Here is a 16,026-nt window from a genome sequence, read left to right as displayed (position 1 = left end):
CAATTGTTTTCAAGCAAGGCAGTCGACATGAGATTGATGATCCCGGTGATTGGCTGCAGTCGTGACGCCACCTCTGCCGCCTGAGAACAAAGGCTTCGGGCAGTGCTGAAGAAGCAGTGTTGGACTTGCAGTGTATTATATTATTTTTCCAATGGGCAAGCCAGAGAAATAAGAAAAACCATCCCAGCTGCTATGAGAGAAGAACAGGCAAATAGATGCGCTGTGAGGAGGGGACTATTGTAGGTGGGCAAGAGGCTGCTGGAAGTGCCATTGACTGGTTTTGCCCAGGGCTGTAGGTGTCAGTGACATGATCCGCTGCTTTGCGCCTGAGCACTTGAACCCTCATGTTTCTCCCTCTCCTGCGCTCTTTAGTAGTCTTATTAATTTGTTTTCTGCTTCTCGTCCCTCCTCTAATGTATGACTGACACACACTAGCACATGTTGATCTTGGCTTTTGTAATGCAGCGGTTTTTACGACAGCGCAGTAATGAGGCAGTGACCCAGGATAGTTCAACTTAACCGTCTTTATTTTAGCAACTTACAAAAATAATTCAAACGTAATCTTCCGGTTTGCAGCCGGATTGTCCGTAACAGTCCGTATCAATCCGCTGGGCTACTGCACCACCGCATAACTCATGGGTGCGTCAATGGCTTCGCTTTCTCTTGCTGTGGCTTGTGTTTCATCTCGCACAGACCTGTCCTACACAGAGCTCCTGCTCTGATGCTTGCAAAACCTGACACACTCAAACCTTAACTGAAAGTTTAAATGGGAATCGTGGACATGGACCACTCCCAAGACCCGGAGTGGAGGTAGTGATCCTTCCCACTACCATCCTACAGAACTCTCCAAAAATAAAAGCCCATGTCAGGTTTTACTAAATCTGACTTGGTCAAATAGTTTAACCAAGTCCACACTCTTTTATTTTGCATTGTAACCACAGCTGTGGATGTAATTATAATGCTGTCCAGCGGGTTCAGTATATTTCTATGTACATCCTGGGGGACGCATAACGACCCTCGTGTATGAGACCCCTCCATGCCTCATACTTTATTGATGCATTGCTCAGAAGTTTAGAAAATTCTGATTTGCACCTCAGTACAACAGCTATGTTGCATTGTGACTAGCTAATTGCATGTCATTAGGAGAGATTACATTTAAGTACTTATTAAAATTTTATCTACCTTTCTTTCAATATTGCTAATATAGGGGGTTTGTTAGCACAAAATTGCAGCACCTTGTAGGGCACAGACCCGATAAAAATCAGTTGCTGCATTAACCCAAAACCCATCCTTATTTAGATATGTTAATGAGGTGTTAGGCTATGTGCCCAGGATGCAGAAATGCTCCGGATTTTTCCTGAGCGTTTCTGCATCTCCCTGGCAGAAAAAAATGCATGCGGATTGTACATGCGGATTGTAGATGCGTTTTCCTGCCAGATGCGGATGTGAAGCGTTCTTCACATGCATTTCCGCTTGCTGGTTGACAAGCGATTTCCAAACGATTTTAGCATCATTTGGAAAGTGCTTGACAACTTGGTCACACTATATAAATCCATGCAAACGGCATGGATTTATATAGTGTGACCGAAAGAATGGTAAAAAATAAATATTATACTTGCCTTCTGATGGCCCCCAGTGTCCTTGTCTTGGCTTGCCGGCAGCTCGCGGTATATTAACCCCTTTACAACCCAAGGTGGTTTGCACGTTAATGACCAGGCCAATTTTTACAATTCTGACCACTGTCACTTTATGAGGTAATTACTCTGGAACGCTTCAACGGATCCCCCTGATTCTGAGACTGTTTTTTCGTGACATATTGTACTTCATGATTGTGGTAAAATTTCTTCGATATCACATGCATTTATTTGTGAAAAAAATGGAAATTTGGCGAAAATTTTGCAATTTTCAAAATTTTAATTTTTATGCCCTTAAATCAGAGAAATATGTCACACAAAAGAGTTAATAAATAACATTTCCCACACGTCTACTTTACATCAGCACAATTTTGGAACCCAAATTTTTTTTTGTTAGGGAGCTATAAGGGTTAAAAGTTGACCAGCGATTTCTCATTTTTCCAACAAAATTTACAAAACCATTTTTTTAGGGACCACATCACATTTGAAGTCACTTTGAGAGGTCTTTATGACAGAAAATGCCCAAAAGTGACACCATTCTAAAAACTACACCCCTCAAGGTGCTCAAAACCACATTCAAGAAATTTATTAACCCTTCAGGTGCTTCACAGGAATTTTTGGAATGTGTAAGAAAAAAATGAACATTTAACTTTTTTCACAAAAATGTTACTTTAGACCCAATTTTTTTTATTTTCGCAGGGGTAACAGGAAAAAATGGACCCCAAAATTTGTTGTGCAATTTCCCCTGGGCACGCAGATACCCCATATGTGGGGAAAAAACACTGTTTGGGCGCACGGCAGGGCTCGGAAGGGAAGGAGCGCCATTTGACTTTTTGATTGTAAAATTTGCTTGAATAATTAGCGGACGCCATGTTGCGTTTGGAGAGCCCCTGATGTGCCTAAACAGTGGAGCTCCCCCATAAGTGACCCCATTTTGGAAACTAGACCCCCCAAGGCACCTATCTAGATGCATAGTGAGCACTTGGAACCCTCAGGTGCTTCACAAATTGATTCGTAAAAATGAAAAAGTGGAAAAAAAAATACTTTTTCATTTTTACGAATCAATTTGTGAAGCACCTAGGGGTTCCAAGTGCTCACTATGCATCTAGATAGGTGCCTTGGGGGGTCTAGTTTCCAAAATGGGGTCACTTGTGGGGGAGCTCCACTGTTTAGGCACATCAGGGGCTCTCCAAACGCAACATGGTGTCCGCTAACAAATTGAATGGAAAATCGGCTCAAATTGTTAGCGGACACCATGTTGCGTTTGGAGAGCCCCTGATGTGCCTAAACAGTGGAGCTCCCCCACAAGTGACCCCATTTTGGAAACTATACCCCTCAAGGATTTTATTAAGGGGTATAGTGAACATTTTGAACCCAGAGGTACGACACAGAATTTGATAACATTAGGTCATCATATTGAATAAGTTGTCATTACTCTTGAGCGCAAGTGCTCGCTACTTGAGTTTACATCGGGTACTCAGGTATGCACCATATATCACGGGTGCAAAGTGAAATGCTCGAGTCCCCGCCCACATGTTTCACGGTTACTAGACACCCCAAAAAAACATGCGGGGATCGCTCGTGCATGGCAGGCAATCCCCGCAAGTTTTTTTTTGGCCGCGAAGCATATGGGGCGGAGACTCGAGCACCCGCGATACTCAGTGCATACCCAAGCACCCGATGCAAACTCAAGTAGCGAGCACTTGCGCTCAACACTAGTTGCCATATCGTCATCTTTTTTTTTTTTTACTTTTGAAAAAACAACAACCCCAACCCTAACATTAGCACAACCCCAACCCCAGCCCTAGAGTTTATTTTTTACGCCGTTCCTCATGCGGTATAAGTGATGAGATTACTTTATTCATCGGGTCGGTGAAATTACAGTGATACCAGAATCATATTGGGTTTTTATGATTGACAGCTGTCACACACTAAAAGACACCTATTTTATAAAATCTAGTTTTTGCATCGCCATATTTTGGCCGACAGAGTCATGTGACGGCTTGTTTTTTGCGGGATGAGTTGACGTTGTTATTGGTGCCATTTTCAGGCATGTGACATTTTTTGATCGCTTTCTATTCCAGCTTTTGGGAGGCAAAATAAACAAAAACCAACAATTCAGGAATTGTTTTTTGTTTTTGTTTTTTTTATTCTGCTCCGGGTGTGGTAAAATTGATAAGGTAGCTTTATTCTTCGGGTCAGTACGTTTACAGCGGTACCACATTTATATCGTGTTTTATGTTTTGGCGCTTTTACACAATAAAAGCTATTTTATAGAAAAAATTATTTTTTTGCATTGCTTTATTCTGAGAGCTGTAACTTTTTTATTTTTCGGATGATGGAGCTGTGTGGCAGCTTGTTTTTTGCGGGACGAGATGACGTTTTCAGCGGTACCATTTTTATTTATATTCGTCTTTTTGATCGCGTGTTATTCCATTTTTTGTTTGGCGGTATGATGATAAAGCATTGTTTTTTTCTTTTTTTTCTTTTTTTTTTACCGTGTTCACTGAAGGGGTTAACTAGTGGAACAGTTTTATAGGCCAGGTCGTTACGGACACGGCGATACCAAATATGTGTACTTTTATTGTTTTTTTTTTTTGTTTTTTTTCCATAATAATATTTATTGATGGGTACATTATATTTTTATTTTTAGTGGATTATTATTATTATTTTTTTTTATATTTTTACAATTTTTATTTTTATTTTTTCCACTTTCTGGGAGTTTTACACTTTTTTACTTTGTCCCACTGTGGGACTTTCACTTTTTTTATTCTGATCGCCTGCACAGCATAGGGATGGAGCACCATCCCTGTGCCATGCAGGCAGTCAGCGCTGGACAGGGAGAAGATTTTTGGAGATGCACTGCGCATGTCCAAACAATCTTACTGCTGTCTGGTGACCCGGATGTTGTCATGACGACATCGGGTCGTCATGGCAACACCCAGGAAGCCGCGGCAGACAGCGCTGGAGGCCGGAAGAGGAGGTGAGTATACCGATCACCTCCCCTTGCCTCCGCAATGCTGCAATTGACTTCAATCGCAGCATTGCGGGGGTTAATGTGCTGGGAGCGGTGCGGGACCGTCTCTGCACATAGTACCGGGTGTCAGCTGTGACAATCAGCTGACACCCGGCAGCGATCGTGCCCGCACAGCCTGTGTGCGCACGCGATCGCGATGACATACTAATACGGGTCAGGCTCTTAAAGCCCAGGGCACTGACGCGTATTAGTACGTCATGGGCTTTAAAGGGGTTAAAGGACCTGCTGACGTCAGCGGTCGCGTGACCCATCACATGACTAAATGACGTCACCGCAGGTCCTTTTAGTCTACCGCGAGCTGCCGGCAAGCCGAGACCAGGACGCCGGGGGCCATCAGAAGGTAAGTATAATGTATATTTTTTATTTTATTCTTTTTTTACAGGTTCTATCGTACCAGGGTCCAGAGGAGAGTCTCCTCTTCTCCAGACCTGGGTACCATCCGCACATTGAAACGCATGGATTCTGCATGTACAGATGCAGTGATGCGGATTCCATGCGTTCCAGTGCAAGTCAATGGCGGCGAAAACGCCGCGCTTCCGCTAAATAATTGGTAGTGCTGTGTTTTTTTCCGCAATGATAATCCGGAGCGGAAATTTCTGCAACATGTGCACAGCACATGTGGATTATCATTGGGGAACATGGCAGGCCTTCTATCAAGCGTTTTTTTTAAGCGTTTCTGCAGCGCAATTGCCGCTGCATAAACACTTAAAAAACGCATAGTGGGCACACAGCCTTAAGTGCACCCTGGTTGTGGCCAAGTAGTTCAGCGCACCTTCCCACCTACTTCTTTTCCATGTATCTGCTGCCATCTCCTGTAAATTCAGAGCTGTGTCAATCAAGGATGAGATGGTGAAAATAGATGGAAATCAAGTAGGGGGAAGGAACAGTGAACTGCTCAGCCACACCAGGGGTGCATCAATTACCTCATTAGTGTATTTTAATTAAGGGTTAAACGCTAAACATTATTTACATTATGTCTTTGTCCCCATGTAAGGTGCTGTTCTTGGTTTGGACACTCATTTTGTTTCAATTTAAAAATGTAGCAGATTGTGCAGCTTTTTTTAATTTCCGTCCAAACCTTGAAGAGAGACTGCTGCGCTTCGGATGGGAAAAGGCAACCCTCTAACACCCAGCAGGTATTGAGAATGCGTTCTGTTCTAATAAAAAGGACGTGCAGCAGCAACGCTCAATGCCTCATGATATAAGGATGATAATAATGGAGAGCAGGGAAGCCACAGGTAACTACAATTCCCTGCTGATTTTGGTGGTTTGTTCACACCATTCGGTCAAATTATTTATTGTAACGAAAATCGAGGCAAGATGCTGCAGTTTTGTAACTATTTCATAAAAACCTATTTATGTAAAAGCATGTCTTTTTTGATAAAATAGTTAATTTTGCAATATGCTGTGTGGTAGATTGCGCACTCGGCTGCACACGGAGGTAGACACAGGTATGCCATCTCTTTAAATCTTTGGTTGCTTTATTAGAATATGGCATAAACCAACCTTTAGTCCGTGAAAATAAACAGCCCGCTGTGAAAAACAAGGAAAACAAAGCAAAAATGGTAACAAAAAGAACACAGTCCTTGTAGTGACAGGGATTCGCCTTCTGAGAGTTCACCAACTCCACATGGTTCAGGAACAGATACAAGCTCCCTTCTGGAGCTTACTTCTCCAGATATTGAACACTGAATGCCTCAGCTGGCCGAGTATTTAAACTCCCCCAGACCACACCCTGAGGTGGAGAGATATAGTGAATGACCTCCCACCCTTCACAATGGTCATTCACAAAAAAACACTCCCTTTTACTATGGACTCTACCCCGCTCAACAAATAACATGCTGGAAGAAACTTAATGGTTTTAGTTCACTAATATAACAGCCTCAAGGAAACCTATCTCTCCTCCAGCACCTTACCAGTGAATTTGTCACAACTGTCATTATCAATTTTGGGCTAATTAGTTTCTATGCATCACTGTACATAGCAGACTGCAGAATACGTTACAAACAGACCAGTCGGTGAGGTTACTCTGCCGGCAGGACCTGTAACACATTAGTCAGCTAATAGGCGTGAGGGACTTCCTGGCAAGACCTTACAGTCTAGGAGGCAATAGTGGTGACTCAAAACTTAAAAAAATTGGGAATCAGACAGGTAATGCTTTAAAGGGAATCTGTCACCAGGGTTTTGCTACCTAATTTTAGAGAAGAGTACAGGGTCCTTGATTCCAGCAATGTGTCACTTACTAGTCTGCTTAGTGTAATTTTAATTAAATCACAGTTTTATCTGCAGATTATCACTATAGGACTACTCGACCTTCTGCCAGGTAGTCAAACCACACACCCCACCAGTAGTGATTGGCAGCTTTCTGCCTATGCACAGTGTACACCGAAAACTGCCAGTCGGTGATGTGGGGCGGTTATACACAGTTTAGCATTCAGAGAATTGGTAGAACTGCTGTAGTGAAAAAACAGTAAGGTTAATGACATATCACTGGAATCAGGTTTTCTGCCCCCTACATCATGCTCCTTCCAGATGGGGTAACAAAAATCTAGTGATAGTTTCCTTTTATAATAAAAAAAATAATAATTTGACTTTTGAAGCCCCTCTTGATCCTGCAGCAGCTCCACTTTTACAGGGCTGCAGTATTTATTACCGCTACTGCTGGTCATTGGTCTCAGTGGATGTGTATTTTTTTCCTTTTTGCTTAATGACTTATTTAACAAAATCTTTTGTTTACTAAAAATAATCATTTTATAGCTTTTGTTTTATCCATTAGTTTATTAAACTTGTATTTTGTTTTTATTTCTGTATATTTTTCTGTCCTTCGTGGGGACTTTTACTTTAATATATTTTTTTACCTATCTATTGCAGTGCATGACTGTTTAGTATGCATAACAGCTACTAAGGCATATCTTGATGCGCCCTAAGAGATGTTCATGCAGAACAGCTGTGGGAACCTTGTTGGTTTTAGGGGCCCCTCTTGTGTCTGTCAGCCCAAGCGATTAGTGATGGGTCGTTCGCGAACAAACCAAGACTAAGAGCCAGCTCCTTGCTGTGAACAATGGGAGCCGGCATCCCAGCGAGAGCCACTAAATTCTCTGAATGAGAAGCTCTGGAGAGGGACAGAAGCGTGCATGAAATAGGGCAGTACCGTCTGGCAAGGGATAGGTATAATCTATGGTAGCACTCACCTAAGGGTGTTGTGTGCAGGCACAACACCTCTAAAGGCAATAAAAGCCGCTACTGCCCCATGGCTGGAGGAAAGGGTTCTAGAGGTATGTGGCAAAAATAGAAGCTGGCACGTTTAGGCGGGCTGAGATGCGGGAGTGAAGAGCCTTGGGATTCCAAAACTGTTTTTATTATTAAATTCTCTGATTGGCTCTCACTGGGCGTAAAATTCCGGTGGTCGTAACTTCGCCCACCCAAACCAAACTCCACCCACTAATAAATTTAATTGGTTAACTGCAGGCAGGCGGGGCTTCAGCCATATTCACGTCATCTTAAATATTTGAAAACCTATGTTATTGGGATCCATGTAGGATCCAAGAGAGCCGGCTCTTTTTGCTGAGCGGAGCCAGATCACCAAAAAGAGCCGGACTGATCACCAAGGCTTACTTTTAGAAATACTTCCTGATCTCCCAGGATTGGATCCAATCCCTCCCTTGGCTCCACATTTACAGCTAGTGTAATGGCCGTATTATGCCTGCATGCACAGCAATTTCAGATAATCTCTCTGCATCTGTGCCCGAGTATTGGCTTTTATTGAAGGGCACATCTGTCGTTTGGCATGAACTGTTTTTCATGTATTGCCAAGGACTTCCCGGACCTACAAAACCCATCACCGCAAATTCACAGATCCCAGTGTGGCAGGCGTCTGTCGTGCATCATCTTGTCATGAACAGGTGCCGACAGTCGTCTAAAACCTTCAGGTCAGTTTTATAATTATATATGATTTATGACACAGCATCTAAATGGAAGAAAAGCCGACCTGCATTGCACTTGTTCCCGGCAACTTGTCAGGTTTACCTAAGCCCATTCTGGGCTTCGCAAACAGTGCAGGAAATGCTTAGTTTTGGAAACTTTCTTGGATCGGCGGTAGGAAATTGCTGTCGAAATGTGAACTTTGTTTACCGCTAATTAGGTCTTCTATAAGTGGAGGAAAATGCAGGTCAGCCAGCAGGGTCCCATATTGCTCAGATCAATATGTCTCCACTGTGTGACTTGGTGATCGATACCTAGAGCAGCAGGGACTTCAGGCAAACATTAGCAAGCTGCACCCTGTTATAAGCTGGCATGGACAGCTGCAGCTTTCAACCCTTTCACAACCACAGGGTTTTGCCATGTAAGGTCCCTCAGATAAATCTCATGCCTCTTAAGGCGGAGGAAGACCCCAAATATCTGATCCATAAAAAATGGATCGTGATGGATAATTAGGCTATAGTACTGTAAGAGCAGTGAGACTATGGAACTCTCTGCCGCATGATGTTGTAATGAGTGATTCACTACTAACATTTAAGAAGGGCATGGATGCCTTTCTTGAAAAGTATAATATTACAGGTTATATATACTAGATTCCTTGATAGGGTGTTGATCCAGGGAACTAGTCTGATTGCTGTATGGAGTCGGGAAGGAATTTTTTCCCCAATGTGGGGGTTAGTGTTTGCCACATGTTTTTTTTTGCCTTCCTCTGGATCAACATGTTAGGCTATGGGTTGAACTAGATGGACTTAGTTTTTAAGGTTGAAGGAAGACTATGTAAACTATATATGTACATTTGGTTTTATCTATCAAAATATATATAAAAGAATATATCAGATTTTCTCCAGATGGGCAACCATGCAAAGGAGGACTTGTCAGTATACTTGCAATCCCCTTGAAATAGCAACTGCAGAGCATCGTTGCTTGAAGCGCTCCTGTTACTTTTGTTACTCCTCCTGGTAATGTATGAATAAACTGTCTGCTGGGGATTACTATTCCCATGTCAGATGAGCTTCCAGTATCACACTGTGCGCATGCTGTAGCACTCCTGTTACTTTTGTTACTCTTCCTGGTAATGTATGAATAAACTGTCTGCTGGGGATTACTATTCCCATGTCAGATGAGCTTCCAGTATCACACTGTGCGCACACTGTAGCACTCCTGTTACTTTTATTACTCCTTCTGGCAATATATGAATAAACTGTTGCCTGGGGATTACCATTCCCATGTCAGATGAGTTTCCAATATCAGACTGTGTGCATACAACCATTAGACAGTGGTATGGTGACACAACTATTGAGCCAATAAATCACTTGTCCTTTTTTTTATCTTGTGCTATTTGTTGCTGTTTAATTTGCGCCAAAAGTCTTGTAAATTGCGTAAGTGAATCATTAATTTTGAGCAAAGTCAAAGATAGTGTTTATTTTTTGTCTTTTTTTTTTTTTGTGACTTCATAGTGCAAAAAAATGGCTCAAAAGTTGCACGAAAATATCTGCTGTACAAAACTATTCCAGGGGTGGGCTGGAGTAGGTTTGGATCAGATTTAGTGACTTTTTGAAAAGAGGCAAATAATCGGATGAAAGCATGTGGAGACTTCAAACCCTGCCCACAATGGCGAATATGAAAAAGGGAAAACTGGTGAACTCATATAAAATAGACTTGGGGGGGGGAGAGGTGCAAATGGAAAGATGAATATGGCACAAATTACTAAAAATTTGACACAAAAAAACAAGTGCAAATGTGGTAATGAATTGGTCCGCAGTGGTTACACACTATATGTTAAAGGGGATCTGTCCGTAGGATCACCCCTCCTAAGCCGTCTATATGGACAATGCTGGTCATAGAAAGCTGAATAAAATGATACCTTGATATCTGTGATCTGATGTCTTATTCTAGAGAAATCCATGTTTTTGTTATATGTTAATGAGCTGTTAAGAGCTGTGGGCCGAACACTGATCTGCATGAGAACCTGCCTCCAGAAGTGTGGGCAATGACTGAGCATTAGATATACAGTCATGGCTGAAAGTGTTGGCACCCTTGAAATTTCCAGGAAATTAAGTTTTTATTATTGTAATTACACATGTTTTGTTATACACACATTTATATTTCCTTTTGAGTGTATTGGAACAACACATAAAAAGAGAAAAAAAGGCAAATTGGACATAATTTCACACACAACTCCAAAAATGGGCCAGATAAAATTGTTGGCACCTTTTAGCTTTAATATTTGATAGCACACCCTTTGGAATAAATAACTGTAATCAGTCACTTCCTATAACCATCAACAAGCTTCTTACACCTCTCAACTGGAATTTTGGACCACTCTTCTTTTGCAAACTGCTCCAGGTCTCTCATGCTGTAGGGTGCCTTCTCCCAACAGCAATTTTAAGATCTCTCCCCAGGTGTTCAATGGGATTTAGATCCGGACTCATTGCTGGCCACTTCAGAACTCTCCAGCACTATGTTTCCATCCATTTCTGGGTGCTTCTTGAAGTATGTTTGGGATCACTGTCTCCTGTCATAGCATTTCATTTCATTCAAATGTCGACAGATAGTTTGCACTGACACTGATGCATCCTGAGCCTGCAGGACATCTTGAATTTCTTTGGAACTTGATTGCAGCAGCTTATCCACCATCCGGACTATCCTGCTTTTCAACCTTTCATTAAATTTTCTCTGCCATCCATGTCCAGGGAGATTAGCTACAGTGCCATGGGTTGTAAACTTGATTAAGTTGCGCACCGTGGAGAAAGGAACATCAAGATCGTTGGAGATGGACTTGTAATCTTGAGATTGTTGATATTGTTCAACAATTTTGGTTCTCAAGTCCTCAGACAGTTTTTTTTCTCTTTCTCCATGCTTAGTGTGGCACACACAGACACACAATGCAAAGATTGAGTCAACTTCTCTCCTTTTTATCTGGTTTCAGGTGTGATTTTCATATTGCTCACACCTGTTACTTGCCACAGGTGACTTTGAACGAGCATCACATGCTTGAAACAGTTGTTTACCATAGTTTTGGAAAGTGCCAACTATTTTGTCCTGCCCATTTTTGGGGTTTAGTGTGAAATTATGTCCAATTTACCTTGTTTCTCAGTTTTTTTTGTGTTCTAATACACACAATGGAAATACAGATGTGTATAACAAAACATGTGTAAGTGTAATAATTTTCTGGGAGAAATACTTCATTTTCTGGAACAAATTCAAGGGTGCCAACACTTTCGGCCATGCCTGTATGTTTGTCTGTCTTTTTCCGACTTACCTGGTGTTTTATCACATGGTGTTTAAAGTAAACTGATTTCAGATCTGATCTTATCTACATCTTGGTGTCCTTTGCGTTGAGTTGCTGTTCAATAAAAGTACTGTTTCCCTCCATTGCTAGTCATTTCCATGAACAATGACTCGTTCTATTTTACCCTTATGAATGCTTGGAGGGCGGTTTCGTTCAGCAATGATTACATTTTAGATTTGGATTCCTAATAATATTGGACTGTTATCGCTTGTGTAATCTTCAGCATGCTTTTCACATTGTGTCCTTAATGCAGCTTGTTGTACACTCACACGCTGACGCTTACACCCATCCTGGCTTTCTCCTTTCACATGCTTCTTTTCTGTTTTATATGTACTTTGCCTTTCACTTTTGCCAAATGTTCAGTCTTAATTCCCACTTTGTGAACTTTTTTTTTTCCACAGATTGCGCTGTAAATGTCCATAAAAACTGCAAGACATTACTACCTGATTGCACCAGCAGCAAATCCAAGGTACAATTTATCTTCAGAGCTGTACTCCTGATTCCATGAGCAGAGAGTTTACTGCTGAGGAAATAGAAATAATGTGGTATAGTCACATCCAGTATTACAAAAGAAAAATTTCTGAGAAAATATTTATAGATTTTTTATGCTTTTTGTTTTATCAATGAAGGAATAGTCTAAAGTTTGTATGTTCTCCCCTCGTTTGTGTGGGTTTCCTCCGGGTTCTCCTGTTTCCTCCCACACTCCAAAGACATGCTGATAGGGAATGTAGATTGTGATCCCCAATGGGGACAGTGATGTGTGGAAAGTTCTGTGGAATATGATGGCGCTATATAAGCAAGTAAAATAAATAGTCTCAACCGTGTATATAGGTAAGCTAACAGAGAACCTGCTGGATATTGCTTTCCTAGGCTGTACAACCTTATGGTTGCACAATAATTAGCATACATTGCTAGTTCTATACATCACCTTTTTAGGAGTTGTGTTAATAAGAAAAACTTCCATTACAACTTTAATTTCCTCTGCAGAAGGAAGGTTCCCACAAGTCTGTAACATCTACCCAAGTGTCATCTGTGTCATATCAGCAAGGTACATGCTTCTCTTTGCTACTTATACTCGTGTTTTGGAAATGTGTGCCTTCTTTGGACATTAGAAATTGGACAGTCTGATTTTTTTTCCTTGTTCCCAGTACCTTATTTTATTGCACAGACTGACCAGTTTTAATGTGTATCCCCTTAAGGACTGAGCCTACTACCATGCTTCTCCGAAAATAAGACCGCATCTTATATTATTTTTTGCACCGAAAGATGGTTTAGGGCTTATTTTTCAGGGGATGTCTTATTTTTTTCCATGAACAACAATCCACATTTATTCAAATATAATAATATCATCACTGACACACACTACACATGTATATACACACCTCACATGCCCATGTATATACACACCTCACATGCCCATGTATATACACACCTCACATGCCCATGTATATACACACCTCACATGCCCATGTATATACACACCTCACATGCCCATGTATATACACACCTCACATGCCCATGTATATACACACCTCACATGCCCATGTATATACACACCTCACATGCCCATGTATATACACACCTCACATGCCCATGTATATACACACCTCACATGCCCATGTATATACACACCTCACATGCACATGTGTATATACACACCTCACATGCACATGTGTATATACACGCCTCACATGCACATGTGTATATACACGCCTCACATGCACATGTGTATTCACACACTGCACATGTATATACACACCTCACATGCACATGTGTATTCACACACTGCACATGCACATGTATATACACACCTCACATGCACATGTATATACACACCTCACATGCACATGTATATACACACCTCACATGCACATGTATATACACACTACACATGCACATGTATATGCACACACTGCACATGTATATACACACTGCACATGCCCATGTATATTCACACACCTCACATGCACATGTATATACACACCTCACATGCACATGTATATACACGCCTCACATGCACATGTGTATATACACGCCTCACATGCACATGTGTATTCACACACTGCACATGTATATACACACCTCACATGCACATGTGTATTCACACACTGCACATGCACATGTATATACACACCTCACATGCACATGTGTATTCACACACTGCACATGCACATGTATATACACACCTCACATGCACATGTGTATTCACACACTGCACATGCACATGTATATACACACCTCACATGCACATGTATATACACACCTCACATGCACATGTATATACACACCTCACATGCACATGTGTATACACACTACACATGCACATGTATATGCACACACTGCACATGTATATACACACCTCACATGCCCATGTATATACACACCTCACATGCCCATGTATATACACACCTCACATGCACATGTGTATTCACACACTGCACATGCCCATGTATATTCACACACCTCACATGCACATGTGTATTCACACACTGCACATGTGTATATACACGCCTCACATGCACATGTGTATTCACACACTGCACATGTATATACACACCTCACATGCACATGTATATACACACCTCACATGCACATGTATATACACACCTCACATGCACATGTGTATTCACACACTGCACATGCACATGTATATACACACCTCACATGCACATGTGTATTCACACACTGCACATGCCCATGTATATACACACCTCACATGCACATGTGTATATACACACCTCACATGCCCATGTATATACACACCTCACATGCCCATGTATATACACACCTCACATGCACATGTATATACACACCTCACATGCACATGTGTATTCACACACTGCACATGCCCATGTATATTCACACACCTCACATGCACATGTGTATTCACACACTGCACATGTGTATATACACGCCTCACATGCACATGTGTATTCACACACTGCACATGTATATACACACCTCACATGCACATGTATATACACACCTCACATGCACATGTATATACACACCTCACATGCACATGTATATACACACCTCACATGCACATGTGTATTCACACACTGCACATGCCCATGTATATACACACCTCACATGCACATGTATATACACACCTCACATGCCCATGTATATACACACCTCACATGCTCATGTATATACACACCTCACATGCACATGTATATACACACCTCACATGCACATGTGTATTCACACACTGCACATGCCCATGTATATACACACCTCACATGCACATGTATATACACACCTCACATGCACATGTATATACACACCTCACATGCACATGTATATACACACCTCACATGCACATGTATATACACACCTCACATGCACATGTATATACACACCTCACATGCACATGTATATACACACCTCACATGCACATGTGTATTCACACACTGCACATGCCCATGTATATACACACCTCACATGCACATGTATATACACACCTCACATGCACATGTTTATTCACACACTGCACATGCCCATGTATATACACACCTCACATGCACATGTATATACACACCTCACATGCCCATGTATATACACACCTCACATGCTCATGTATATACACACCTCACATGCACATGTATATACACACCTCACATGCACATGTGTATTCACACACTGCACATGCCCATGTATATACACACCTCACATGCACATGTATATACACACCTCACATGCACATGTATATACACACCTCACATGCACATGTATATACACACCTCACATGCACATGTATATACACACCTCACATGCACATGTGTATTCACACACTGCACATGCCCATGTATATACACACCTCACATGTACATGTATATACACACCTCACATGCACATGTATATACACACCTCACATGCACATGTGTATTCACACACTGCACATGCCCATGTATATACACACCTCACATGCACATGTATATACACACGTCACATGCACATATGTATTCACACACTGCACATGCCCATGTTTATACACACCTCACATGTACATGTATATACACACCTCACATGCACATGTGTATTCACACACTGCACATGCCCATGTATATACACACCTCACA

At 41.6% G+C, this 16,026-nt stretch overlaps 1 protein-coding gene across 6 annotated transcripts in view; it reads left to right on the top strand.

The window, feature by feature from the left end:
• Window positions 1-16,026, top strand: part of LOC141274287 (rho guanine nucleotide exchange factor 18-like) — a 513,433-nt gene that overhangs the window by 442,911 nt on the left and 54,496 nt on the right. For all 6 annotated transcript variants that reach the window (XM_073686293.1, XM_073686291.1, XM_073686292.1 and 3 more), the window contains 2 exons: window positions 12,343-12,410; window positions 12,929-12,989. In XM_073686293.1, coding sequence (XP_073542394.1) covers window positions 12,343-12,410; window positions 12,929-12,989 — 129 coding nt within the window. The remainder of the gene's footprint in view (window positions 1-12,342; window positions 12,411-12,928; window positions 12,990-16,026) is intronic.

This window comes from Phyllobates terribilis, unplaced genomic scaffold, assembly GCF_046119375.1.
Source record: "Phyllobates terribilis strain yellow unplaced genomic scaffold, ASM4611937v1 Scaffold_1__5_contigs__length_1240528914, whole genome shotgun sequence".
In the NCBI taxonomy this organism is placed as follows: domain Eukaryota; kingdom Metazoa; phylum Chordata; class Amphibia; order Anura; family Dendrobatidae; genus Phyllobates; species Phyllobates terribilis.
The sequence above is the reverse complement of the archived record's forward strand: the minus strand, read 5'-3'. Positions and strand labels throughout refer to the sequence as shown.